The sequence below is a fragment of the Aulonocara stuartgranti genome (assembly GCF_965226115.1).
Source record: "Aulonocara stuartgranti genome assembly, chromosome: 6".
Lineage (NCBI taxonomy): Eukaryota > Metazoa > Chordata > Actinopteri > Cichliformes > Cichlidae > Aulonocara > Aulonocara stuartgranti.
Genome location: NC_138944.1, coordinates 37902975 through 37930438, shown reverse-complemented (window position 1 = coordinate 37930438; position 27464 = coordinate 37902975). Strand labels below are relative to the sequence as shown.

Genomic DNA, 27464 nt, shown 5'->3' with positions numbered 1-27464 from the left:
CTCCTCCTACTAGCCCTCCCGCTCCAGCAGGCCGCAGAGAATGGGGGTGGGAGAAGACTCCAAACCTCCCTCCACCCGCTCATTGTAGTGTTGATGCATATGTGTTCTAAGGTGCAATTAAAACCCAGGAGGGCATGGAGCTACCTGCCAAGGAGCAGCAGGTAAGCGCATAGTCCCTCCTGCTAACCCTCAATGACTAAGTGTATTTAAAATTGAGAGGTGGGCAACGACGTCAGGGGTGAGGTGTACACCCTGATGGTGATTTGGACTCCGTGATTGTGCCCACCCCCAAGATCCTATATGTATGTGTAATGAGAGTGTGAGTGATGTGAATGTCTGCATGAAAATTGTTGTTGACCACGTTCATCTCTGTATGACTATTTTCTGATGACTGCTTCCAGCTGTCACAGCCGAGGCCGCACCAAACAGACTGACTCAGAGCAAAACTCACATGGAAGCACAAGATAACATGGTTTACTTTTAAGACTTTATAGCCAAGAGATCAAGAATATGAACTATAAACTAAGAACTGGTAGGGATAACCAGAAATGAGGACTATAACCTATGAATTAAGGTTTTCTAGATCAGCGGTCTCCAACCTTTTTTGCGGTTTATGCCCGACAATATTTTCACGGACCGGCCTTTAAGGTGTCGCGGATAAATACAACAAAATAAAACTAGTACCATCCATCCATCCATCCATCTTCATCCGCTTTATCCGAGGCCGGGTCGCGGGGGCAGCAGCCTAAGCAAAGAGGCCCAGACCTCCCTCTCCCCAGCCACCTCATCCAGCTTATCCGGGGGAACACCAAGGCGTTCCCAGGCCAGCCGAGAGATATAATCTCTCCAGTCTGTCCTGGGTCTGCCCCGGGGCCTCCTCCCGGTGGGACATGCCTGGAACACCTCACCCAGGAGGCGCCCAGGGGGCATCCTTGTCAGATGCCCGAACCACCTCAGCTGGCTCCTTTCGAACTAGTACCAGTACCGAAAAAAAGAAAATTTATTCATAACACACGTGAAAAGACCCAGGAAAACCAAGTTAATGATAAAAATGATAACAAAATAAGGCTGAAAACCAATAAAAACCCTGAAAACTATACATTTCACACCTGAGCCTCAACTCTCGCGGCCCTGTACCAAACGACTCACGGACCGGTACCGGTCCGAGGCCCGGGGGTTGGGGACCGCTGTTCTAGATCTATGACATAAACGACAAACTATGACTAGAACTAAGCACAAACATGTTAAACATGAGGAACGTTAATTCATTTAGTAGACTTAGGTTCAAGGCTAGTGGGAAGGGCATCGGGAAATGCAACTGGGAGTCTCCGAACACTGCAAAGAAAAGAGGAGATTTAATGACAAAGCCCTGAAGTCCAGAAGAGGAGAATCAAAGTTGAGTCATCTCAGTCTTACAGCTGACGAAAGGGGAGAGGTCAAAAGGTCCGAATGAGCAGCCAGATTCCAGAGCGGGTAATCCGTAGGGCGCTGTGACGACGACTGGAGAGCAGCCAGGTGAGTAGAATAAACTGCAGATGCGAGAAACTGAACAGCCACGATTAAACCAGCAACAGGATGAGGGTGAGTATTGTTCGGGATTGAGCGCAGCAGTCGGCTGGAAGTCTACAGAGATAAACATAGCATCAGTGGCTTTCTGTGAAAAACACCTCTTTAGACTAAGACTGTGGTGACCATCAGTAACTATGGTTAGCTGAACACTTGGCGGCGAGTAGGGGTGAGCGGTGGTCTTAAATGCTGGCAGCAAAATTGCTCACAGGTGAGGAGGCGTGCCAGAGCACGGCGACTCCACCCAGAGGTGGAGGCAGCAAAACAGATAATTACGCCAGCACTCACCCAGACCATGACACCAGCAGAATAACACACCATGTCAGAAAGCTCAAATCATCTTGAACGGGTTTCTTGAACATGACAGTGTGCACTGTATTCATATGGCCTCTACACACAGCACCTTTGGGATGTGGTAGAACGGGAGATTTACGCGAGGGCTGTGCAGCCAACAAATCTTCACTAACTGTGTGATGCCGTCATGTTGATATGGAGCAAAATCTCTGAGGAATGTTTCCACATGTTGTTGAATGTGTGCCACAAAGAATTACGTTTCAAAGGGAACGACTTGCAGAGGGTATCGATAGTGGTGATCCAGTAAATGAGGGTCGTTACCTGACATAAATGTACAGTACCAGACACAGACAGGTACTGTTAGCCACTGTTAGACTAAAGGGTTCATCAGATCTGTGCATCAACAATCACTTATCTAAAGTAATAAATAGCACAGCTCACGCAATCTTAAACAAAACTTGTGACTTTTTTGAAAGTATGGAAACCACAAATCAGTTGTCTGTGCTGGTTTCCTTCCTCTTTATGGTATGAAATAAGCTTAATATTTGAATATCTGTATATTCCCAACATGAAATGGAAACTGTGCATGAAATCTTCAATACACTATAGGCTGGGTGGGGCAGTCTGAAACATGTACTCCCCCCATCCATGACACCATTTGTTAGAAGAGAATTAATTGCAATAAAATTATTATTTACAGTAGTGTTTGATGATCATTCAATCATTTAACAAATATATATATATATATATATATATATATATATATATATATATATATATATATATGATAAACATCTGCTGATGTTTATCATATATATATATATATATATATATATGATAAACATCAGCAGATGTTTTGGAGGTCCAGCATCATGTTGCTCTTTATCGTCTGCTTTCACTTTATTGTGGTATATGTGGGGTCGGTTTAGTACAGGCATTCAAATTTGATTGGTCTCGGATTTTTATTTATTCTTTAAAGACATGCACTGTCACTTCTTGTTTGTCTTGCAGTCTGTTGTGTAAAGTTCTACTGCACTAACTGCACATAACACGGTCAAAATGCTGAGAAGGCAATAAAAATAAATGCATTTCACTGGTCTGGTGATCAGGCAGCTGCATTTTACCACTGCAACACTTATTTTCAGTTTCATTAATTATATAACTTCTTATTTCTTAATTTTATTGTGCTGTTCAGCATATCAGAAACAAAGAATGGTCATGAAGCACAGAGAAAGCATAAAATCTGAAACATGGAACAGTTTAACCAACCAGGCTGGCGGCTAACACTGTGGTTTACTGAGGCTAGCTCTGTGGACACTAGCGGATATTTTTACTCTTTCAATTTACAGACTTCCCCTAAACTGACTGACTGAGTTTTAGATTATAATTGGGCTTTGATGGGTTAAAGCAATGAAAGGGGCGTAACTAAAGATACTGAAACAAACCTGCCTGTGTATTATGTATACAGAAGATGGGCTGAAAAACAAGACACAGCTGGGAACGGGGCGCAAGTAAAAACAGTTACAGGCAAACAGTCACTTCTAATTCTAGAATAAGACACATTAGAAACCAAACCTTCAACCAAAAATAGAAACTACTGAAAGACAATTAACACAGACAATCTAACAGTAACCACAGTGACAGAGATAAAGAAGACAGAAGACATGGGACAAAGAGAAACCAGGAACCCATGACATGACACAACGACAGATCCACTCACCCAAACTACCTCAAACTGTGGATCTGGTCAGCAGTTGTCAAGATGCTGAAGGACAGATGGACACATGGATGGACAGGCTGTCTAAATCTTGTGGACAGAGCTAAGCAACCAAACAGCTGGAGCAACACTGATATGAGATATAAAGGATGCACAAATTATTATTTGCCATCTACTGAGAAACTTGACCCTGCTCCTTCACATCTGCCCAACTGTAAAATACCCACCTACAGTGCAGTCAGAGGTGTGTGGGTATGTGTGTTTATTAAATCTATTTAATGAATGAATACCACTGCATATTAAAATATGAAATATAAAAACATGTCCCCTCACTTACAAACAATTAAACCCATGAAAAAAATCCTTAAGCCCTTAAGAAATATTTATTAAAGTTTTTTTTTTCATTAAATAATATATATCAGTGCATTCCAGTCAGGTTATTATGAGAGTGAAAGCATTGGTAAATAAGTCACGTTCTTAAAAAATAAACGAAGCCACGGTAAATAAAAAATCTCTTTGAGTTGATAGATACATAAAACAGTCATCAGTGCATGGAGACGGAGCTATAATGCATTTGAATGATCGCATTAGAAAATGAAGGAAGCAAGAGTGTACATGTGGACATACACTGAGTGAGTCATTCACAAACAGTGCATACAAACAAATCTGTGTTGAAACCACATTCATGCACAAATGTGAATACATTTAAAATGCTCTACACTATACATATCAAACAAATTAAAGCCTAGCTGTCATGGAAAATTTCTTCTTCATTCCCAGTTTTCCAAAAGACCATTAACCAAAAACGCTCAACACTCTTTAATAAATACAAACACATCCTTACAGACTCAATGGTAGATTTTCCTGACTGTGCTGTACAGTGCAGATGAATCTTCCACAGCCTGTTCACCTCTTAATCTGTAATGATAAAAATACTGAATTATGAAGATTTTATAATAAGAATCTCACAATATTATGAGCATTAATTAAGGAAAAAAAGTCATAGGAACAACAATCAAAGCAATAAACATTTTTCAACATTGTGGACAAATAAAGAGGCTCACCCTTGGGCTCCATTAATAAACTTGACAAGAGAGTATTCCACATCTCCCCCTCCCTCTTCCTCATCTTCTTCATTTTGTCCTTTGGGTTTAGTGGGCATAATGTTGGAGTAGAGAGGATCTTCTTGGCTCTTTGAGAAACTGACACTGGCGTAGCAAAGGTCGTCCTGCTGCTCTGCTGGTGGAGCTGAAGGGCCATCATGTTCTGGAGATGCACTTTTCTGAAGAAAAAATTTTCAGCAATAAGAATACTTAATACTCAAATGAATCCCACAGAAACAGGGTTGGACATCATAGGGTCCACCATGAGTGGACTGTATCTGTTTTTGGAGAGGTAAGTATCCCCAGCAAAAGATGGTGACGGCAAAAACTAAGTGAGTGAGAATGACCACCTGAAGGAAAATAACAGAAGGACACAGTGTTTTGGAAATGACAGTCTTCACTAGTGGGGATAGTTACAAAGCTTTCTTCGTTATGAATTAGCATACATGTTTTTATTGAAACTCTTGTAGACAACACAAAGTCCGAGATAGAAACGACAAGGAGCAGGTGCATCTAGTACAGGTAGAGCTGCTGTAAAAACCCACAGAATTCAGCAGCCAGCGCAACAAATTCTGGATCCTTGGCTTTTAGTTAGCAGTTAGCATTAGCAGCACATCCTGCGTCCGATGTGAAAGGACCTTTATGCTGCGCACTGTGGCTCACAGCAATGGTCCCGGGTCAGCCCTGACTTTGTGTTAAACTAATCCTAAAGTAATAATGGTATTTCTAACCACTGATATACCACAACTTTATCCTTTCAACAGCTGCTGAAAGTTAGGGGACCTAGCTTCTATCGATATTTACATAGAGATCCTCCAGCTTCAAACTGTATTACCCTTCAAGGACCTGCTGAACTGCAGATAGGTTTGGCTGTTGGAGGGGGCTTTTTTGAACTAAAAAGCCCCCTCCGACAGCCAAACCTATCTGTTCTCTGATTTGATAGTTAAATTTGTGATTGACATGACATTGACCAATCAGATGAAAGGAATAAAAATAGGGTCAAAATTCGTACTTGTAACTTGCAGAGTTTCACATGTATTTTTTTGGCTAAGTCCACATAAAAATCTTTTTTACGCACACACAAATTCTTTTTACATATACAAATCCTGATTTACAAGTACAAAATATTTATGACCACACTTTGAGCCCATATCCATCCGTCCGCCCGTCCGTCCATCCATCCATCCATCTTCTTCTGCTTATCCAGGGTCAGATCGAGAAGCCCAGACCTCCCTCTCCCCAGTCACCTTCTCCAGCTTATCCTGAGAAACACCAAGGCATTCCCAGGCCAGCAGAAAGATATAATTTCTCCAGTACATCCTGGGTCTGCCCCAGGGCCTCTTCCCGGTGGGACATGCCTAAAACACCTCACCCAAGAGGCACCAAGATTCATCCTTGTCAGATGCTCGAACCACCTCAACCGGTTGCTTTCTATATCGAGGAGCAGCACAGCTCCACTCTGAGCCCCTCCTGGATGGCCAAAGTTCTCACCCTATCATTGAGGGAAAGGTCAGCCACCCTTCGGAGGAAGCTCATTTCCAATTGCTTGTATCCACAATTGTGATCACTTGTGATCATATGTCAGGGAAGGATGTAGATCAATAGTAAACTTAGAACCAATCCTCAGTTGGGACAACTGTGTGCAGCCATAACCAGAGATACTCCTACAGTACAGCTCTTTCACATTAGTTTTGTATTTATCTTATGTGTGATGACCATTTAATCACCCTTTCTTCCTTACCTGTGCGATGCTGTTTGTCCTGTCTTTGGAGAAAATGACTTTTAAGGGCCTCGTTTTTCTATACAGAACAGAGAACGAACATTGAACAATGAGCATTGGAATTTCAGGAATCTTTGGATGACAAGAGTGAAGAACTAATTGTAGTTCATTTTAAAAACTGATCTGCTCACCTTATGAATATGACTGCAGAGAGGATTACGATAGCCAAAAAGAAAATAGTCATCGATGCAATTGCAGCTGATTTCACTAAACCTGGGAAACAAACTCTGGATTAGTAACTGGATTACAGGATTTTGGGTCTATTAACCCTAGAACACTATCGCTGGGTGAAAATACATTTACATGATTTCTCACTCCTGCAGCTGTTTGCGTGTCGAGGAGCCTGTGCCATCACCAGGGAAGTCTCAAATGTCCCAGGAATGGGTGGACCAAAGACCAGCTTTCCAGAGTCATTATTTTGTTTTAGGAGTTTTATTTTTCATTTTGTTAGACATGGCACAGTTGAAAGTAAAAGAAGACCACTCTAATTTGTCATGTGTTGTCATATTTTGATATATTTGATTACTGTTCATTGGTTATATTATACCGGGTATAAATCACCCGGCATTAGTGATCGTGTTACTATTTATAGCGATAGTGTTCTAGGGTTAAGAATGAACATAAAGCATATCAGACCAAAACCTTCTAGTTTATGACTCATGGACTGTGGTTTTGCATCTAATTCCTGCTAAAGTGGCTTTTATTCTGACAGCTGGTACGTTGTCGAGTAGGAGGAAGGATAGCTCCACAGTGGGTGGCATCAACTGTCAACCATGGAGGAGGACGTGTGATGGTCTGGGGCTGTTTTGCTGGATCCAGGATCGGTGACTTGTACAGAGTCGCCCTGAACCAAAACGCCTACGACAGCATTCTGCTTATCCATGCAATACCCTCTAGTATGTGCCTAGTTGGTCAGGGGTTCATCCTACAGAAAGATAATGACCCAAAATGTAGTCCAAGCTATTCCAGAACTACCTCAAGAAAAAAGAACAAGGTCGTAAGCTTGAAACCATGAAGTGGCCAGCACAGTCCTCAGACCTAAACCCCATCGAGCTAGTTTGGGATGAACTGGACAGAAGAGTGAAAGCAAAGCAACCTACAGGTGCTGCATGTTTATGTGAATTTCTGCAACAGATATGGTAAGAACTCTCTGAACAATGTTTGATTTCTATTGTAGAAAGAATGCCACAGGCGTGTTCAGCTGTTATATTTGCTAAACATGGCTTAGGTTTAAAATACATTTTGGAAAGACTGGGATGATCTAAAAACTTTTGACTGGTAGTCTACATTTTTCTATTTTTTGCAAAGTATTATATTTGGGTAATGCTGTATCTATTTATTCCTGATCTGATCTTATTTTCTCAATGTCAAAGTACTATAGGCACTGTCATCTATTTTGCGTGATTACAACTTCAACAAAAAAGAGAGAAATGGGGAGTTAGCCATCTGTAACATCTTTGAACTGGTAAATGCTGTTTTACATTAATAAAGTAAGAACAATATAACTAGTATTTTTGGAACTGCCTAGCAAAGACAATGATGTTTAACTGTCTAGTTGATGAATCACGCACACACTTAGATCCTAGTGTAATATTTCTACATGTATCAATGTTCAGGTCAATTTTTATTTATTTATTTCTGAAATGATGAAATGATGCAGAGATAAATGGGCAAATTTATAAATTTAGTCACTTACTTGCTGTAACAATCAGCTGTAAGGTGGAGTTATGATGTCCTCTTGTGTTCTGTGCAACACAGTAATAACTCCCAATGTGTTCGGGTCTGAAGTCAGTGATGGTGAAGTTCTGGCCTGATGCTTTTGCTGAGTCTTCATTCTCCTTGTACCAGGTGTAACTAGCTGCTGGGTTAGCATCACTGCTACAGGTCAGAGTCACTGAACTGCCCTCCACTATCTCAGCAGAGGGACTCACTGACACAGAGGGAAGCCTCGGAGGATCTGCAGCATATTGGAGACCAGTCGTCAATATTTGAAAGCCTTGTTTTGTTTAGGTTAATCAGTATTTATTTATTTTTTGACATTTTTAGAAACCCAATAATGCAGAGTCAGAATATATAGATTACATAAAACACATGGTTGTAAACTCTTTGCATGTACAGTGCATTCAGAAAAGTGTTCACCACGCTTAACTTCCAGTTCCACATTTTTGTAATGTTACAGCCTTAAAGTTCTACACACAATACACCATAATGACAAAGTGAAAACATTTGCTAACCATTTAGAATAAGGCTGTAATATGACGAAATATGGAACAAGTAAAGCACGGAAAATACTTTCTGGATGTACTGTAATGCCAGTCTTAATCCAGTTTATCCTGTTCACACAGGGGCACAGTGACAGACTATAAATGGTGAGCATTAAAGCACACTAACAGAGAAAGAGACAAACATTCATATTGACCGCTACTGCCAGATTAGAATTACTGATTAACCTCATATGCATGTCCTTGGACTGTGGGAGGAAGCCAGAGCACCAGGAGAGAACCCACACAGGGAGAACATGTAAACTCCACACAGCTGGCAAGAAGATTCAATCCCAGAACCTTATCATACCTATAATTATAGTTTAGCATGTTTGCATCGTAGATAGTATAAAAGACGGGCATGACGTGAAAAAGGAGGGAGGAGAGTCCGACTATAAAACCATTTACTTACTGCAAAGACTCAATCACAAGTCATTTGTCAGTTAGCATATAATTTTGAAAAAAGTATGACCAAAAATTCTGGTCTTTTTTTTAGCCTCATCTAGTGCTAGTGAGTACTTAATAGCGCAATTATTTGCAACCAGACATGTTTTCTGAGCTGTTCACTGAAATACTTACACTCAACATCTATGTATAGAGTTACGGACTGTGCTGGTCCATACAGATTCTCAGCTTTGCACGAGTAGTTCCCGCTGTGCTCAGAGCTGATGGAGGAGAAATGGTACCTTCCCACTGGTCCATGAAGCAATAATTTGTTCTCCTTGTACCAGGTGTAATTAGCTGCTGGGTTAGCATCACTGCTGCAGGTCAGAGTGACTGAACTGCCCTCCACTATCTCAGCAGAGGGACTCACTGACACAGAGGCAAGCTTTGGAGCATCTGGAGGAGAAATAGAAAATATACTAAAAAACATGTATTCCTGTTCCTGTTTGACCTAAAATTTGTGACATATTAAACCTTTTCTATAACTGAATACTGATAAAGGTTTTAGACCTGCAGCATTTACTCTGACTCTATGACTGTATCGGGGTTTGTAAAGTGTGGCCTTGTTTGGTTGTAAAAAAAAATTGCTGTTAAAACTATTAATTATGCAAAGATAACTGTCTTCACTCACATTTCACATTGATAGAGATGACTTCAGATGGTCTTTGACCCAGCTCATTCTTAGCGGTACAATTATACTCTCCAGAGTCAGAAGACTGGATGGATCTGAAGATGAGCTCTTGTTTTGTACTGATTGTTTTTTTGTCCTTGTACCAGGTGTAATTAGCTGCTGGGTTAGCATCACTGCTGCAGGTCAGATTCACAGAGCTACCCTCCACTATCTCATGAGAGTTATTCAGCACCAGTACTGAAGCAAATTTTGGAGCATCTAGGAGAGAGAATATAAAGATTGATTAGATTTGATTAGATTTTAACAAACACAATAAATAAAGCAATTTAATTATCAGTCATTTTCTGAATCTGTTATCTTCAGCATATAAACGTGTTTTGTATAGATCAATTGAGTTTCTCAGTCTTACCACTCTCACAATTCACAGGACAGACTTTACATCTGCAACTAACCCTCTGTGTAGTCAGAGCACTGCTGCTTATCTCTTGTTCAAAATTGCCACACAGGTACGAGTACCGCAATGCTCATTACATTGGTAACGGTATCTTCTGAATTAATTAAGCATGCCTTCCAAAAACAAATTTAATGATGATATGATAAGGCTATAATTCAGGTTGGCTGGATTAGGCACAAAAATGATTTTCTCAGCTTTTAGAATTGATTGTTTCTGTCATGGCTGTGTGCAGGCAGGCAGAGAGGAAGGACCCAAAATGCAGGACTCACTGACGCAAAGGTAAACTCAAACAGCTTTATTGCAGCTTGCAGACTGAACAGAAGACTAACTATACTGAGGAAAAAATAAACTAACAGGCAGGCAAAACAGGTAACGGAACACACAGCGTAAACTGAGGGTAAGCAGACATTAACAACGCAACAAAGAGTGTGTGTTCCGTTACCGGCAAACACAGGGCTTATATACACTGGGGAGTAATCAGGGAATGGGAAACAGGAGGGAGACACAGCTGGGAGAAATTAGACTAACGAGACAGGGGAGAAGTAAAACTGAACATTATGACATCAGACTGGGACTATCAATATATAACAGGAAACACAGAACAATTTACAAAGACACAGACCTGACACTGAGGCAGACTGAAAGAATATAACACAGGGAACCCAAAGACGACAGAGACTAAAAGAAGAATTAACATCAAACTAAACTTATAACCAGAACCAAACTGAAACCTAGAATAATAATAAGCAAAAAAGCATATCTTGAGAATCATAACATTACGGAGCCCCGCAAGGGACATGGGAGAAAAAAAAATTAAGACGGACTTTTGCGAGATCTCGCAAAACAAACTCGGGATCTCGCAAAAGTGAAAACATTTCGGAGACCGCCTGCTCGAAGCCGACCGGGAGTTCGAAGCACGATGTGCCGGGAGAGCGGTGTTCCCCCCGGCTGTAGTAGGTCTCAACCTCCCGTTAGCTTCGAGATGGTGGGTGTCAGACATCTCCAAAAACGTCAGAGCACTTTTGCAAATATGTGATGTCTTGTAAACCGAGCAGATATTTGACGTTTAAACAGCTACATTCACACCTCAAAATATCTTAAAAGTTTATTTTGTGACCCAGAAAGAGTAATAGTACAACTAAGTAGCTGCCGCCATTGTTGGAATTCAACTTTTGCAAAACTTTTGCGAGATCCCGAGTTAGTTTTGCGAGATCTCGCAAAAGTTCATCGTAATTTTTTTTCTCCCATGTCCCTTGCAGGGCTAGATTATGATTTAGAACATAAATATAATCTAGAACAGGGGTCTGCAACCCTAGGCACGCGTGCCACAGTTGGCACGCGAAGGGTTAACTGATGGCACGTCCATAGCTGGACTGGCCATCGGGCATTTGCTGGGTGGCCAGATGATTTTTTATTGTAACGGTATAAACAATGAAAGGTGGTGGATTGGCCAGATGCTGGCCGGTGTGTAAAAAATAACTCAGTTGTTTGGTGGTGGCTGTGGTGGAGCTTCCACAGATTCAGTAACATTAGCAAGTGGTGGAAGCCAACAGGTGGATGAGGGAAAGGGGAGGCAGGAGGAGGAGAGACCCAAGGTGGCCGCTGGTCCGAGTTTGAACTGAACTTCAGGTAAGAAGTTATGACCTGCAGTCTGTCTGGGTCAGATATAAACCAAGTTTAGGTGGAGTTTATTTTCGTTGTGCTGACTTTCTACAGTCAGTTACAATAACTCGTACTGCATACTAGCTAGCATGATGGATTTTCTATACAGCTGGGTGGGTGCTATGATGTTACTGATAGTGAACTTTATTTTATTTATAAGGTTAGTTAGTAGAGTTGCCAACTGTCCCGTAAAAAGACGGAATCCTCCCGCATTCAGAGACAATATTTGTGTTTCGTGTTGAGCTGAGAAGGGATGCAGTTTGTGTGGTTTTTTTTACATTCTAGCTGAAGTATGGGACAAAGCTGGAGTTATTCTGTGTCGTTACGCTGCACAGCTGCCTCATTCTTTCCCCCTCCCTCACCTGTTGCTACTTTAATCATGAAACTGATCAATGATCAGCTGATCGGCTTTTCTCTCTTGTTTGTTTATCGCCACTTTGCGCCAGAAAGAAGAAACCGCCGGATGTCGCACTAAACAACAGCAGCACATTTAAGCTTGATCAGCTGTTGTTAGAATTTATTTAATATTACTTTCTAGTGGGCAGCACGGTGGCAAGGTGGTTAGCACTGTTGCCGCACAGCAAGAAGGTCCTGAGTTCAATTCCACCATCAGGCCGGGGTCTTTCTGTGTGGAGTTTGCATGTTCTCCCCGTGTTTGCGTGGGTTCTCTCCGGTACTCCAGCTTCCTCCCACTGTCCAAAGACATGCAGCTTGTGGGGATAGGTTAACTGGATAATCCAAATTGCCACTAGGTGTGAATGTGCAAATGGTTGTCTGTCCCTTTGTGTTAGCCCTGCGACAGACTGGCGACCTGTCCAGGGTGTACCCCCCCTCTTGCCCTATGACAGCTGGGATAGGCTCCAGCACCCCCCGCGACCCTGAAAAGGATAAGCGGAAGCGAATGGATGGATTACTTTCTAGTATCAGCTGATGTTTGCTGGAGCCACAGCTGTAAAAGCTGCTGGTCATGATATCGGTTTGGATATGTGGCGAGAGGGAAACATGAAATCAGGAGATGTCCTTACTGAATCATCAGAGATGAACAGGTGATGGAGAAACAGGTTTACCTTTTAGGTGACATGAATGAGTTGAAGGGAAGTTATGAACTGTTTCTGAGAAATAACACCAGGATCTGTTTCTAAGTAGCTGACAGCTGGTAACTGTGCAGGGGCGGGTCTAGCAAAGTTTTGCCAGGGGGGGCAGGTAGGGCATTAACAGGGAAAGGGGGGCACAAAGATGTACTTTCTTATTCTCATTTAAAATGTCTGGCTGTTATTAAATAATTATCTGAATCTTACAACCAAAGGTGTTATCTGATGTAAAATGTATAGAAATCATACATATACCAACAAGACAGTGTACATCACTGTCACAACAGCGTTTGTTTTCATTCAAAGGCTTTATGGCTTTAATACCTGGTGGGCAAGTCTTTAGTCAAAATGCCCGCGCTGATTTTTTGTCCCAGTCCAGCCCTGGGCACGACACCCAGGGAATTAATCTGAGAAGGTGCATCAAAAAATAAATGGCCGCACCTCGGTGCACACTGCAAATTGGGACTTTCAGGTGTATGGACCAATGTTTTATTTTCTGATCAAACCAGAGATCTTTAATGAGCAGCTGGATTTGTCTCGCATTAACTGGCTGAGTTAATACCAGTTAATGCGACATCGAAGCAGCTGGAATCCACAGCTGTGTGTGTTCATGGAGCTGCATTTTCACCTGCTGGACATCACTACCTGACAAGTTTAACTGTCTTCAGAACATTGCAGAGGCCTTATTGACAGTACTTGGCTCTAAATATCTGTGTGAGCAGATTTTCTCTCACATGAAGAGTGTCCTCAGGTAGCCATCTGAATGGGCACTCAGAGACCTGTGTCTCTGAGTGGGAGACCAGAGATCACATTAACATGTGTGTCTTTGTATTAACAGACATGCTATATTGGCTTAGTTTATTTTTCTTATCATCGTTGTGAGGAGACCATAAATAACATTTGTATTTTCTGTTGTACAGTTCATTTGCTGTTATGGAGTTCTTGTTATGGATAAAAAGTGTCTTTTTTTTGTTTCAAAATAGCTGATAACTATTCGCTGACAGCTGCCAACATCTGCAAACAAATATAATTCTAGAAAGTGGTTCTATATAGTGCGTAACTGTTCATATAGAGCGTTATTCAATTTATTGCTAATGCAATCATATGGCACACTGACTTCTGAGGAAATTTTAAATGGCACTCGTCATCAGAAAGGTTGCCGACCCCTGGTCTAGAAAAACATCAAAATATAAGAAACAGAAAATGCTGGGTCAAAATGACCCAGAACTGTGACAGTTTGGTTTGAAATGGGTAATTAGTTCAAGTTTAGTTAACTCTTATTTATCACACGTTTAACATTGATATCCATATTGTGACTGCAGAATCATCATGTTCCTGAATTATGAAGAAAAAAAAAGTCACATGAAATAGGCCTGGCAGTGAGAGAACGATGAACGATCTTTCCAAACTTCCAAAGGAAGAGCTCCTTGTTTCCTTACATGAAGCAGATTTCCTGCTCAAAAATCGTTCGGCGTACGGCCGTCTTTCATTAGAGTATATGATATCTTCACTATGCAGTAGCCTACAGCTGGGCAGTGAAAGGAGCTGATATATCCTGTCCTCTGATCACGAACACACACAAAACTGAATGAAGGTTTCAATTTTGTGAACCTGACTCGAACTATCGTCACTTTGAAGTTATTTATAATCTGTCAGAATGATAAAAGTCTGTGACTGAATCATGAAGTGAACTCACACACTGGTGGAGAGTGGTAATCCTCATATCCTGTGAAAGCACAGGAGATGTTGTCTCCAGGATAAAAGCAGTCTGTATAAGTAGAAGTTTGCTGTTTTGTGTTTTTCTGTCCGTTCTTGAACCAGATGAAAGAAAGACGACCAGCTGGACTGCAGCTGCTTTCACACTTCAGCTCTGCCTCAGTCTGACACTCATGGACTGGTATTATTCTGCTCACCTTCACCTGCAGAGCTGTGTGAAATTAAAGTATTCACATTGTTAAATAGTCAAACCACAAAGACACCAACAAGTAAATAATTAACAACACAAGATTCAGTTTGTAAAATTCAACTGAATGAAATTATGAGTCACTGTGTGTTGATCAGTACCTGTGACAGTCAGAGTTGTTCCAGGTAAACTACTCTTCCATTCAAAGTCTTGTGTTTTGAATTTGAAGTGATACTCGGCTGAATCACTCTCTGTCAGGTCTCTGATTCTCAGAGTGGAGAGTCCTCGCTCTGTTTCAGTCACCTCAACACGACCTGCATACTGGGAGTCTTCTGTGAGGTCCTCAGATCCACGACCAGAACGGAACCAGGACTTTGATTGGATTGAACTTTCATAACTGTTGTAAGTACATGAAATGTCCACTGATGAGCCTTTGAATGCACAGATTTTTCTTTTACTGTAATTCACTTTGTTGCACCGTTGACCCTGTGTACCTGAAAAATTACAATTAAAACATTTTAAAACAAATTTAATGACAGAACATGACATTAATTATTACCCAGATAAGAAGTTTTAATTCACGTAAAACCTCAAAGTGAACTCACAAACTAACGAAGAGTGAAAATCCTCAAATCCTTTTAAAGCACATGAGTAGCTGTTTTTATTGTCATATGACCTTTGATATGGGTAGCTGTTTGAAGTGTCACGTGACACGTCATAAGAAGAAGAGCTGGCTCCAATCACTTGTTGTCCATTTTTGTACCAGACATAAGAAACATAAGGATCACATCTGGTGACACAATCCAACTGTCGTCCATTGAACCCTCTGACCTGAACATCTTGACCAGTGGACAAGAAACAATAAATAAGATGTCAGTCACTCTCACACTGAAGGAGTCATAATAGGGAATTCAGTTCTGAGTAGATGAATTCATGAAAATGATCATTCTCTCAAAGTGTAAACATGAAATCCCTCAAAAGTTAAAAGTGAAAGTGCAGTATATGTATATACATATATGTGTGTATATATATATATATATATACATATATGTGTATATATATATATATATATATATATATATATATATATATATATATATATATATATATATATATATATATATATATATGCAGATAAAGTATAAAGTTGTTCCTGATTAAATATCCATCAGTGTGTGTTGATCAGTACCTGTGACAGTCAGAGTTGTTCCAGGTAAACTACTCTTCCATTCAAAGCTTTGTGTTTTGAATTTGAAGTGATACTCGGCTGAATCACTCTCTGTCAGGTCTCTGATTCTCAGAGTGGAGCGTCCTCTCTCTCTTTCAGTCACCTGAACACGATCTGCATACTGGGAGTCTTCTGTGAGGTCCTCAGATCCACGACCAGAACGGAACCAGGACTTTGATTGGATTGGACTTTCATAACTGTTGTAAGTAGAAGAAATGTCCACTGATGATCCTTTGAATGCACAGATTCTTCTGTTGCTGTAATTCACTCTGTTGCATGAATCATCTCGGACACCTGAAACATTAAATGATTTTGAAGTCAGATTTAGAAAGTAGTTACTGTGAGTTTGACTATTTTTATTCAGATGTATGTAATGACTCTATGAGATGGTTTTATGTAACTGAAATAAACTCACACACTGAAGGAGAGGAGAAATCTCTTACAGCACAGGAGTAGCTATCTGAAGGATTCAGATTGGCTGAATACCGATACTGGTTTCTACTAGAAATCTTGTGTCCATTTTTGTACCAGATGTAGGAGGGATGATAATTTAGTCGACAACTACTCTGACAAGTCAGTGTTGCCCAGTTGGAATATGATGATGTTTCCACGTGTACCTGAAGAGCTGATTATGTCAAGAAATAATATCAGAGGAGAAATTTTAACATCCATTATCCATACGCAAACACACACAGTTATGTTCATAACAAGGTTTGACTGATGTGTAAATAAAAATGTTACCTGTGACAGTCAGAGTGACTCCAGGTAAACCAGTAAAATTTTTCTGGTTTGTTTCAAACCTGAACTTGTACACAGCTGAGTCGCTCTCTCTCAGGTCTCTGATTGTCAGAGTGTAGCCCTTCCAGTCAGAACTGTACGACACTCGACCTGCATACGCTGGGTCTGTTTTCAGATCTTCAGGATTATAATTGTTCCCTTTAGTGAACCAAACTCTTTTTAACACAATTACTCTTGAAGGGTGTTTGAAGGAGCAGCCTATGACCACTGTTGATCCTTTAAAGGCACAGATCTGAGTAGAAGTGTAAGTCACTGCATAATCATTCTGACTCGGTACCACTGTAACACAGAACACATCAGAAACTAGATTAATGGCAACAACAAACATATTGTTTCAGTAAAAGTTCTGAGAACCTTTTCTCAGAATAAGCAGCACAGATTTATTGTTCCTGAGATTTTTTATCATGCATATGGTATTAAGTATTTAGGAAGGTATTTTTGTTTTTGTTGTTCTTGTTGTTTACATATGCGAGACCATGTCCATTCAGAAGTCTTCATCCAGTCAATTTCTGAGTGAGTTAATGATGTGATTTTTCTTTGAAAACAAGTCTTTGCAGGCTGTGAGAATGAGTCAAAACAGTAAGTACATCCATCCATTCGCTGGCAGCGGGCTGCAGCCTATACCAGCTGTCTTAGGGCAAGAGGCAGGGTACACCCTGGACAGGTCGCAGGTCTGTTGCAGGACTAACACATAGACAGAGATAACCATTCACTCACATTCTCCCGCATTCACCCTATGGGCAATTTAGTGTTTCCAATTAACCTATCCCCACTAACTGCATGTCTTTGGACTGTGGGAGGAAGCCAGAGTACCCGGAGAGAACCCACGCAAACACGGGGAGAACATGCAAACTCCACACAGAAAGACCCCGGCCTGACGGTGGAATTAAACTCAAAACAGTAAATCAGTAAATCAAAAACAAGATAATAATAATGGTATCTGTGGGTTTGTTATTACAAATATAACAATTTGCATAATACATCCATTACAGAAATATGACAAAATGTTGTCAAATGTTGTCTATGTAAAATAAATTGCAGTGGCATGAAAGGGCCATTATATAGTGTAGTAAATTATTCAGGTGACATACAAATTTCGCTGTGTGCCTAGAATTTATCTCACAATATAATTTACAAAACATGTTTAGGAACCAGGAACTATGTGTTTGTGCAAAAAACAAAGAAAAGAAAAGAAAAGAAAAGAAAAGAAAAGAAAAGAAAAGAAAAGAAAAGAAAAGAAAAGAAAAGAAAAGAAAAGAAAAGAAAATGGCTGGGAATTCACTTTCTGTTTATCTGTTAGTTTCTGTTAAGAAACTTCAACCCAAGTTAAAGCAGCCTGAAAATTGTATTTGTCCATTAAATGCAGTGGAGACAATAAATAAAAAAAACTTTTCTACAATCTGTATTCAGTTGCAGTATTGGAAATGCAAACCTTTAACAGCTATGTGCTGCAGATGGTGTGGTGTAAAAACCAATCAAAAACAGTTCAGTTGTGATCTACCTCAAGACTGACTTACTATTACAGAATTACCTGGCAGCGAGAGAAGGAAGAGAACCAATCCAGTTGCTGCTGCAGTTGAACTCATGGCTGCTCCTCTCGTCTCATGAATCCCATCAGCAGGTAGATCACACAACATGTAACATGTTGTAAACCAGCCACAATTTCTGCCAGTGTTGAAGATGCTGTCTCTGAAGACCGTGCTCTCTGTGGTTGGAAAATGTAACAGAGTTATCTGGCTGTCTTCCTTCCTCTGTACATGCTTAACATGCATGAACAGACTTTAAACCTGTAAACCCCCGCGCTTAAATAAAGAAGTGATTCTCTCACAACACTTTGCATGCAGCTTTATGTTCTTAAAATATCACCTTAAGAAAAAAAGGACTGCCTCTGATACAACTGCTGAGGACAATAGAAAACATTTTAACATGAGTCTTTTTTGAAAACTTCAGGCCTGACTTTATTAATGATCATTTTGAAAACTGGGCCATGAATAGATGTTTCATGTTTCATGGGTTCAAGTTCAGTTTAAATCTCTCTAGAGCTGTTTTTTGTCCAGAAGGAAGATAATAACTGCTGAGTGGAATCCTAACAGTTCAGTAGTAGGACGGCTAAAAAGTATGCTAGGTATAGCTAATATACTGATAGAGTTTTAAATGACTAAAAAATGTTCTTTGGCAAGCTAGGCTAACCCTTAAAACAAGTTTAAGTAGGGATGTTTTGTTACCCCCACTTCTGTGTGTAGTGTGGCTGGTAAAAGTGAGGGTAAACAATACCCTGATGCAAAAAGGAAACAAAACAGAAAGAATCACTAAGTGCCCAGCAAAGTTAAAATTGATGCAGCAAAGCTGATGGGAAATTGGGGATTGCATAAACTAGAGACTAGACTCAGACAATATTTAAGGATCTTCTGCCAGCTCTGTCACAGCCCCACAGCCATGTGCCTTGCTTTCTGCCTTGAATTCTTAGTTATTATAATCAAGAGTGAGTTATGTGTTGTTATCTTGTTATTTCTCTGTAGGAAGTTTAGATTAAGATGCCACGTCAATACTTGCCATCTCACATATTGATGTGCAGTTTAAATATTGATGTGGTGGGAAAGAAGGTTTGCTGTGTCTCACAAGCATGCACAAGGTTACAGGAGACAGGCAGCAGCACCCTGACTGCCAAGTTTCAGGATGAAATCCCTGGACCCAGTGTCATTACCCTACACTGCTGCAGTGTGTTACTTTAGTGCAAAGTCTTTATAAAATCAAGGAGACTGTGGTAGAAGATGATTGTTTTCTAAAGCTCTAGCAATGTTTTGAATCCAACAAGTCCAACAAATGCAGTGCCTCCAAAAAGCTGTTAAATGACTCTTCTAAAAGATTCAGTATCCAGCAAAGGAGTAAATAATGCAGTGGGGTTTTGAGTTCTTAATCACACAAAAGTTATGTTCAAAACCTTTGTTATGAATCCTGATTCTGTTTAAACTGCTACCTCGGTTAGCGGACTGCACGGTTAAGATGCAACCACAACATCTAAAATCGCTCAACAGTTCTCTTTTGCCACAAAGATTACATAAACCTTTTCACCAGGGGCAAACCAGAGCACAGGATCAGAAAATGAAACCAGCAGATACAGAACATTGCAGCTCAAACCAGCCCCTGAATACTGTGGTTAATAAAAAAGTGGTAACTGGTGTGGCAGCTGGAGCCTGTTAACACGAGGGCTTCACTTGCAGGTGGAGCAACCACAAAGCCAGCCAGACTCGCCACCTGAGAGAGAAAGAGGAAAACAAAATACATGCCTGACAGTCAACAGGACCAAAAGGATCAGTGGGTGTGTGTGGGTGTTCCTGTGCTCCGTGCAGGTCTGAGAGCCACATCAGTGTTCTTCTTCAAAACTGTGTTCGTACCTCTCATCAGTTAAGAACCTGCTCGATGACGGACTTATGATCTGCAAAGGGCACTGGGACCTCCTGATGAAATCCACAGCGTGTGTAGATTAGTTTATTAACAGGTGACACATAACAGAAAAGACTAAGTCAGGTATGTGCTGACTCAGCAAGGACTCTATAAAGAAAAGTGAAACACAATACCGGAGAGTTTTCCTTTAAATTTTCACCTGGTGCCTGTGAACTGTTCATTCTTTTAAATGCTTTGGATTCAGTTTAACTCAGTTCAAGTTTATTTAGAAAGCACCAAATCAAAGGTCCCCTCAATGACCTTTGTACTGTAAGGTAAAGACTCTTAAGTAATAAGGATCACAGTGGGCTCATTACTAAGGCATTACAGCTGTCACTGCTTATTTTCTAACATTACACAGAGCAACATGTGTATCAAGACAGATACACATCAGTACAGCCTCTGCACTCATTAGATGTAACTAATACTTGCCTGAAATCTAAGATTAATCTTCACACCAAGGATTTCTTCTGATCTTGAAAATGTTATTTTTACAGTTCAGTGACTGTGAGCTAAACACACACACACACACACACACACAAATGCGCTCACTCTCCTTTGCTGAAGTGTGTGAGTGTCCTCTTGTGTTCATAACGATGTCCTGCAGTGTTGCAGATATATTTCAGCCAGAAATGATCACCTACACAGCTCTGGTTTCTTCCTCTGCCACCGATGAAAGACAGCATGGATGTGCTGTAGGTGTCATTATGTGTATTTAATATGAAGCCATCATTTAGCAGTCTCAAAGGATTAATTACTAATGAAGCTGCTCGTGACCATTATCATTTACACGTGTCATTGTCCACCCAAGATTTACTTATTCTTCTAATGACTCTGATTCTGACTGAAATGAAAATGAATACATTATACAGATATGAATACAGCTGGTTTTATTTGGACCTTTCACAAAACACTGTTATGGTAAAAATGGCCTGTATTTGTATAGCGAAAAGCTGCTCAGATGACAGTGTCATCAAATGAAAGTAGCTCAGGATGCAGAGCGGGTCATCTACATCAGAAGGTTGGTGGTTTGGTGCCTGGCTGCTCTCAGTCTGCATGCCAAATATCCTTACACTTCCTTCAGAGTATAAATGTGTATGAATAGAAGGCACTTACGCTTTGAAAAAAAAGTGCTTGTCTGAACAAATGTGAACGAAGCAAATTGTATGAAGCATTTTGAGTGCGCTGATAGAGTAGAAAAGTGCGCTATAATAACCAGTCTATTTACTATTTAGCAAGGACAGCAACCACAAAAAACAGGAAGATGTAGCATGTTCATAAACAGGGATTATACTGGCAAAGGACGAGTTGATTCCTAAACTAAAAGCTGGAAGAGAAAGTGGAGACGTGTCTTTTTGAAACTGAAAAAGAAGCAGAGTGCTTTGGGTTGATAAGAACATGCTTGTATAGCCGGCAGCCAAGAAAATACAATAAAATGAGGAAAAATGTCACCAAACTAAATCAAAAGTAAAAGACGGCTGTAGAGCCAAGCAGAACAAAGCCATAAAACAGAATGTCAACAACCTACATTAGTGGAAGGGAAGCTTTAACACAAAGTCCAATGAAATTGCAGGTTCGGTTTGCAGGGTGAGGTGCATTAATTAAGAAAGCAATAAAATAGCTTATACATTTTGTACACGGAAGTAAAAACAATTTAGTAACAAGTCTGACAGAATACCAAGAACCTGACAGAGAGGAGGAAAACTGAACGATCCACTCATGGTGCTGATAAACCCATAGCTGCTCCTTTCATCTCTATTCAAACCCATCTGCAGGCACACTCTGCCCCAGGCAAACTCAATTAGCTAATATATAGAGCACTTGTTCAGGAGGATGTGGTCTCGGACAACACAAACAAACGAAAACCCACTTCTGTTTAGATTGTGGTTGGTAGACTCCTCAACAATAAATCAAATAGCTCACAATGGGATTGCTTTCTTCTGCCTCACATTACTGAAAAATAAGAGTTTAATACGCATGAACACACATAATGAGAGCGTCTGTATCTCTGTCTTCTGTTTTAATAACACAGAGCGAAGATCAAACCATCACTCCCAAACCTGAGAATTTCTCTGAAGAACAAATGCAAGCAGCTGGAAACTAAAACAACAAACAGTAAGGGAAAATAAAAGGTCTCATATATCAGTTTTTATTGTTTTATGCAAATATTTATACATTTTATATGCAAAATCTAATTTTACTGATATGAAAATAACTTCTTTTTAAAATCTAAAGTGTTTCCAACATGGTTCAACCAAACATTTGGACCATAAATCTCTGCGACATGCGTCTGTGCACAAACCAGGAGCTCCTGTTTCTGAAATCCAAGTGAAGCCTTGAAAAATACATTTCCACTGAGGACTGTCTCTGCTACAAGATTTTCTTTAAAATGGATTTATTCTTCCCCGGATCAGGGTCTGCATAACGTCCTTCATTATTTCAGAGTCACATCTTCTGACTTTGGTTATCACATGTGATCCATGTCTCAGGTTTCTTCACAAACATTCAGTTGTCAGTGTTCCCAAGTGGACTTTGATGTGCCTTGCGGGCAGGAGCTGAAAAGATAAGGGACATCATGGTTGCCAAGACTTCTTGTCTCGACCTTGCTGGTCTGGTATGTGTTTGAAGCGGCACTTGTCGCCATAGAAACAGCCTGTGGTCCGCCAGTAAAAGCACTCATCTCCATTTAAAGGTGCCCGCCATCGGGACCTGTGTGGACAGAAGCAGAGGAGATCCGATAAGAGATCAATAAGAAAAGTAACATCTCTCAGCTACTACTGAAAACTATTCTACGGTGATTTTGTTTGTGTCACACTGTAAGGGACCCTCCCTCTGGAAAGCCCACAGATACACATTAATGAGTCGCTCTGTACCCAGAGGCAGCTGAACTTGGCTGAGTTCCTGCAGTGTTGGAGGCCAAGCTGCTGCTGCTTCTTTGCATGGAGGACACAGTCCTGTGGATCCAGCGATCTGGGTACCTCATCACCAGCTTGTTGCCCCCGAGCTCCACCCCCTGGACAGAAGGACACAGTGCAGTTAAACTTCTTTAAGACAAATTTTCATGACAATATTCAGTTTTTTGACACTCAGAAGTATCAATCAGCGTAACGAGACACAGACAGTCCCAATGATGAAGACGGTTTCTAGGCCCGTCACACACCTGCAGCTTGTCCAGGGCTTTGGCAGCCATGTTGGCGTTCTTGAAGTTGACAAAGGCACAGAAGCGTTCATGAAGAACTCTGATGCTTTCAATCTCACCGAAGCTGAACACACACAGAAAAGGTTAATACTATTAATAAACTATCACTGCTGGAAACTCTTTAAAGCTTTAATGTCTTCTAGACACACACACACACACACACACACACACAGTCTTTACATTTTGAAGAGATCACAGAGGTCCTTCTCTGTAACTTCCTGTGTAACGTTTCCAACCCACAGAGAGCAACAGTTTCTGAAAGACAGGAGGAAAAAACAGAGAAGCGAAGGAAACAAGTGTGGCGACCACACAGAAGGGAAAGTGTGGTTATTGTTCAGTGTTAACAGATGACAAAGATGCAGAACTATTTTCTCACTTGTATCTACATGTCTCTTTCTATGAAGGAAATAAAAGAAACTTGTTGTGTTTCATTCCATTCAAATCACAACAAAGATTTCCCTGAAAGGTGCTCTGGGTTTCTGAATGTGTGATAGATGGGTGAGGTAATAACCTACCCACTCTGGTCCTGCTGAGAAAAGAGCTTCAGAGCTACGAGAGAGAAAAACGAAATACTTTGTCACAAAACGATTTAAACAAACAAACTCCTTAAACTTGCTTAAATTTTGGTTTTATTACAAAATACTGTCATTATGCAACAGTGCTGCCTCATGGTGGACAAAGGTGACATTGCAGGCAGTTCTTACTTCTGGCTTCAAATTGGTTGACAACTGCCTGAACAGTGGTGAACTTTTGTAGAAGCTCTTTGCTCTGCGCCTCATCGAAACCCATCTCCTGCAAAAACAAAGTTAAAAATCATTTATGTCAGACAATAGAAACATTTTACTGTCATCACTTGGAAAGCAACATCAGCTCGAGTTTTGTATTGTATTGTATTGTATTGTATCTTTATTTGTTTCAGACATATAAAACAAAAAACAATATATACACACTACATATATTTTCATTTACAGATACGAATATATATGTAGATATACACACACACACGTATGTGTTCAGATAAACAAAAAATATATAATGAAATAAAACAAAATCGTCTGACATAATGTAACAATGTTTGGTCTGAAAAGGAGTAGGAAGAAGTATGAACATACTTATTAATTCCTACCCCTGCTCAACATCTTATTGATCCCACATAATTCGCCTAATTCCCATCATCACATACTCCACACGATACACGAGGAGAACCTATATAAACTTGGCTACCGTGATTGATATAATTTGGATATAATTTGATATTTTTATACATACAATGGGTGATCATCTTTATCGGTATCATATTCTTCCAAAATCAGTTTTCGAAGTATTTTCATGAACTTACTAATTCCTGAGCATTGCTGTAGATCTATAGTAAAACTATTCCACAGTTTTACCCCATAAATAGTGACACAAAAGGTTTTAACCTTTGACCGTGCTTTAAGAATCCTTAGATTCAATTTCCCCCTCAATTCATAGTCTCCTTCTCTGTCATAGAACATCCTCTGTATATTTCCTGGTAACATATTGTATCTGGCCTTGTACATAATTTTTGCAGTTTTATATTTTATAAGATCCATAAACTTCAGTATTTTTAATTTCAAAAACATGATGTTAGTATGGTCTCTAAATCCTGCTTTATTAATCATCCTGATTGCTTTTTTAAAAATTTTACATATTGGTTGAAGTGCAGTTTTATATGTGTTTCCCCAAATTTCCACACAGTATTCCAAATATGGCAATATAAGTGAACAATAAAGTACCCGGAGTGATTTGGAAGGCAAAAAATATTTAACTTTACTTAGTACGGAGATGCTTCTTGACAGTTTGGCTTGTATATGCTTTATGTGAGGTTTCCAGCAGATTTTGTTATCTATTATCACACCCAGAAATTTTGTATCCGAAACTTGCTCTATTTCAACATTGTTTACTAATAATTTTGCTCCTGCATCTTTTTTACAATTTCCGAATAACATAAATGTAGTTTTTTCCAAATTTAATGATAGCTTATTTCTATCAAACCATGTTTTCAGTTTAATCATTTCTTGTGTGACAATTTCCAAAAGCTGCTGTAAGTTCTCTCCAGTACAAAAAATATTTGTATCATCTGCAAATAGAATAAACTGTAGTATATCTGATGTTCTGCATATATCATTGATATAGAGGATAAACAGCTTTGGTCCCAATACTGACCCCTGCGGAATTCCACAAACAATGTCCATACACTCTGATTGATATTCCCCAATTTTCACAAATTGCTGCCTGTCTCTCAAATAACTCTTTACCCATTCTAACACCACTCCTCTAATGCCGTAGTACTCCAGTTTATCAAGTAATATGTCATGATTAATTGTGTCAAAAGCTTTTTTTAGGTCAATGAATACACTAACTATACATTGTCTTTTATCTATATTGTTGGTGATATTTTCGATCAGTTCCATTAATGCCAATGATGTTGATCTATTTGATCTGAAACCATACTGACTATCCATTATTATTTTGTGTTTATCTATAAATTTGTCAAGTCTATTACTAAAGACTTTTTCCAGTATTTTTGAAAACTGAGAAAGTAGAGAGACAGGCCTATAATTTGTGAATTGGTGTCTGTCACCATTTTTAAACAGTGGTGTTACTTTAGCTGTTTTCATTTGTGTCGGGAATGTACCAGTTTGTAAGGACAAATTGCAAATGTGTGTTAAGGGTTTGGAAATGCCCTCTATCACTCTCTTAACGATTTCCATATCAATGTCGTCAGAGTCTGTAGAGTTTTTTGTTTGTGATTTCCCAACAATATCAATGATTTCCATTTCTTCCACCACATTGAATGAGGATTGCGGTCAATGAGTCTAGTTTCTTTCTCTACAGAATCTGTTATATCAGGAATTGTTTCAGCCAAGTCTGGCCCAACACTTACAAAGAATTTATTGAACTCATTTACCACATCTCTCATATTAGTAATATTTCTATCATTATTTGCGAAATACGAAGGATAGTCTGCCTGCCCCGAGCCCTTTTTGATGATGGTATTTAATGTTTTCCAGATCCCTTTAATATTATTTTTATTCATAATCAGTAATTTTTCATAGTATTCCTTTTTACATGACCTTAAAATATTCGTTAATTTATTTTTATATTTCTTGTATTTATTTTCAGCTTCTGTACTTCTGTTCAATATAAATTCTCTGTATAAGGTATTTTTCTTCTTACATGCATTTTGCAATCCTTTTGTAATCCATGGGCACTCTGCATATTTTTGTTTTTTACTATATTTCTTTACTGGGCAATGACTATTATATAACAGTTTAAATTTTCCTAAAAAAATCTCATAAGCTTTATCAATATTTTTTTCCTTATACAGCATCTCCCATTCTTGCTTGAGTAAATCACTTTTGAATGCGTTTATTGACTCTTCTGTTCTCACTCGTTTGTATTTTATTGTGTTTTGCTGTTTAACCTTCCTGTAATTGCTGTTATACACTATAAAAACAGGTAGATGATCACTGATGTCATTAATTAGGAGACCACTTATGGTTCTATTTTCTATTTCATTAGTAAATATATTGTCTATTAGGGTTGCCGACTGTGCTGTAATCCTGCTGGGCTTAGTGATCACTGGAAAAAGTCCCAAGCTATACATTGTATTAATAAATTCCTCTGTCGCTCTCTGCTTGTTTGGATTTAGTAGATCTATGTTAAAATCCCCACAAATGAACATGACTTTTTGATTTGTCCTAATGACAGTTTGATTTAATAAACACAGAATTGACTTTTTATTGCTCATTTTCAGCAAAAAAGAATTCTTACAGAATATTGGCTTATAACAATAATAAGCTTTTATCTATTTTCTAAGTCATCTAAGTTCAATGTCTAATCTCACATTCGATGAAATTCAAAC

At 39.6% G+C, this 27464-nt stretch overlaps 4 protein-coding genes across 5 annotated transcripts in view; 2 read left to right on the top strand and 2 right to left on the bottom strand.

Annotated features, from left to right (window-relative positions):
* The window catches only part of LOC309708567 (uncharacterized protein), a 243165-nt gene that overhangs the window by 109288 nt on the left and 106413 nt on the right, over positions 1-27464 (top strand). The gene's annotated exons all lie outside the window — the stretch shown is intronic.
* On the bottom strand, positions 344-18726 carry LOC309708549 (uncharacterized protein). 2 transcript variants are annotated; one of them, XM_082536673.1, is made up of 15 exons: positions 18464-18726; positions 16876-17211; positions 16550-16759; positions 16096-16428; positions 15512-15745; positions 15068-15400; positions 14700-14930; positions 9797-10054; positions 9301-9561; positions 8157-8417; positions 6592-6673; positions 6422-6479; positions 4642-4859; positions 4422-4495; positions 344-1623 (listed from the first exon to the last, which is right to left on the bottom strand). In XM_082536673.1, exons 1-14 carry the CDS (start codon positions 18702-18704, stop codon positions 4426-4428), a joined length of 3126 nt encoding a protein of 1041 aa, XP_082392799.1. In that variant the 5' UTR covers positions 18705-18726; the 3' UTR covers positions 344-1623; positions 4422-4425. The 2 variants fall into 2 exon arrangements, with proteins under 2 accessions (XP_082392799.1, XP_082392800.1); XM_082536674.1 differs by lacking the exons at positions 344-1623; positions 15068-15400; positions 15512-15745 and having other exon boundaries at positions 2731-4495.
* The window catches only part of LOC309708559 (piggyBac transposable element-derived protein 4-like), a 209237-nt gene continuing 193644 nt past the window's right edge, over positions 11872-27464 (top strand). Inside the window, exon 1 of the mRNA XM_082536692.1 lies at positions 11872-11879. The gene's annotated coding sequence lies outside the window, so the exon portion shown is untranslated. The remainder of the gene's footprint in view (positions 11880-27464) is intronic.
* The window catches only part of LOC309708562 (uncharacterized protein), a 29870-nt gene continuing 24910 nt past the window's right edge, over positions 22505-27464 (bottom strand). Inside the window, exons 11-16 of the mRNA XM_082536699.1 lie at positions 24280-24367; positions 24091-24124; positions 23756-23830; positions 23537-23639; positions 23250-23389; positions 22505-23085 (exon numbers count right to left, since the gene is read on the bottom strand). Coding sequence (XP_082392825.1) covers positions 22950-23085; positions 23250-23389; positions 23537-23639; positions 23756-23830; positions 24091-24124; positions 24280-24367 — 576 coding nt within the window. The 3' untranslated portion in view covers positions 22505-22949. The remainder of the gene's footprint in view (positions 23086-23249; positions 23390-23536; positions 23640-23755; positions 23831-24090; positions 24125-24279; positions 24368-27464) is intronic.

What these genes read in the sequence shown, in the direction of transcription:
- LOC309708549 (XM_082536673.1), bottom strand. Translation starts at nt 18,704, where the DNA reads ATGCATGTTAAGCATGTACAGAGGAAGGAAGACAGCCAGATAACTCTG. An exon ending in TTTTCACTCTTCGTTAGTTT is followed by an intron (nt 15,401 to 15,511) that starts GTGAGTTCACTT and finishes GTAATTTTTCAG; the next exon opens with GTACACAGGGTCAACGGTGC. An exon ending in CATCTCTATCAATGTGAAAT is followed by an intron (nt 9,562 to 9,796) that starts GTGAGTGAAGAC and finishes TTTCTCCTCCAG; the next exon opens with ATGCTCCAAAGCTTGCCTCT.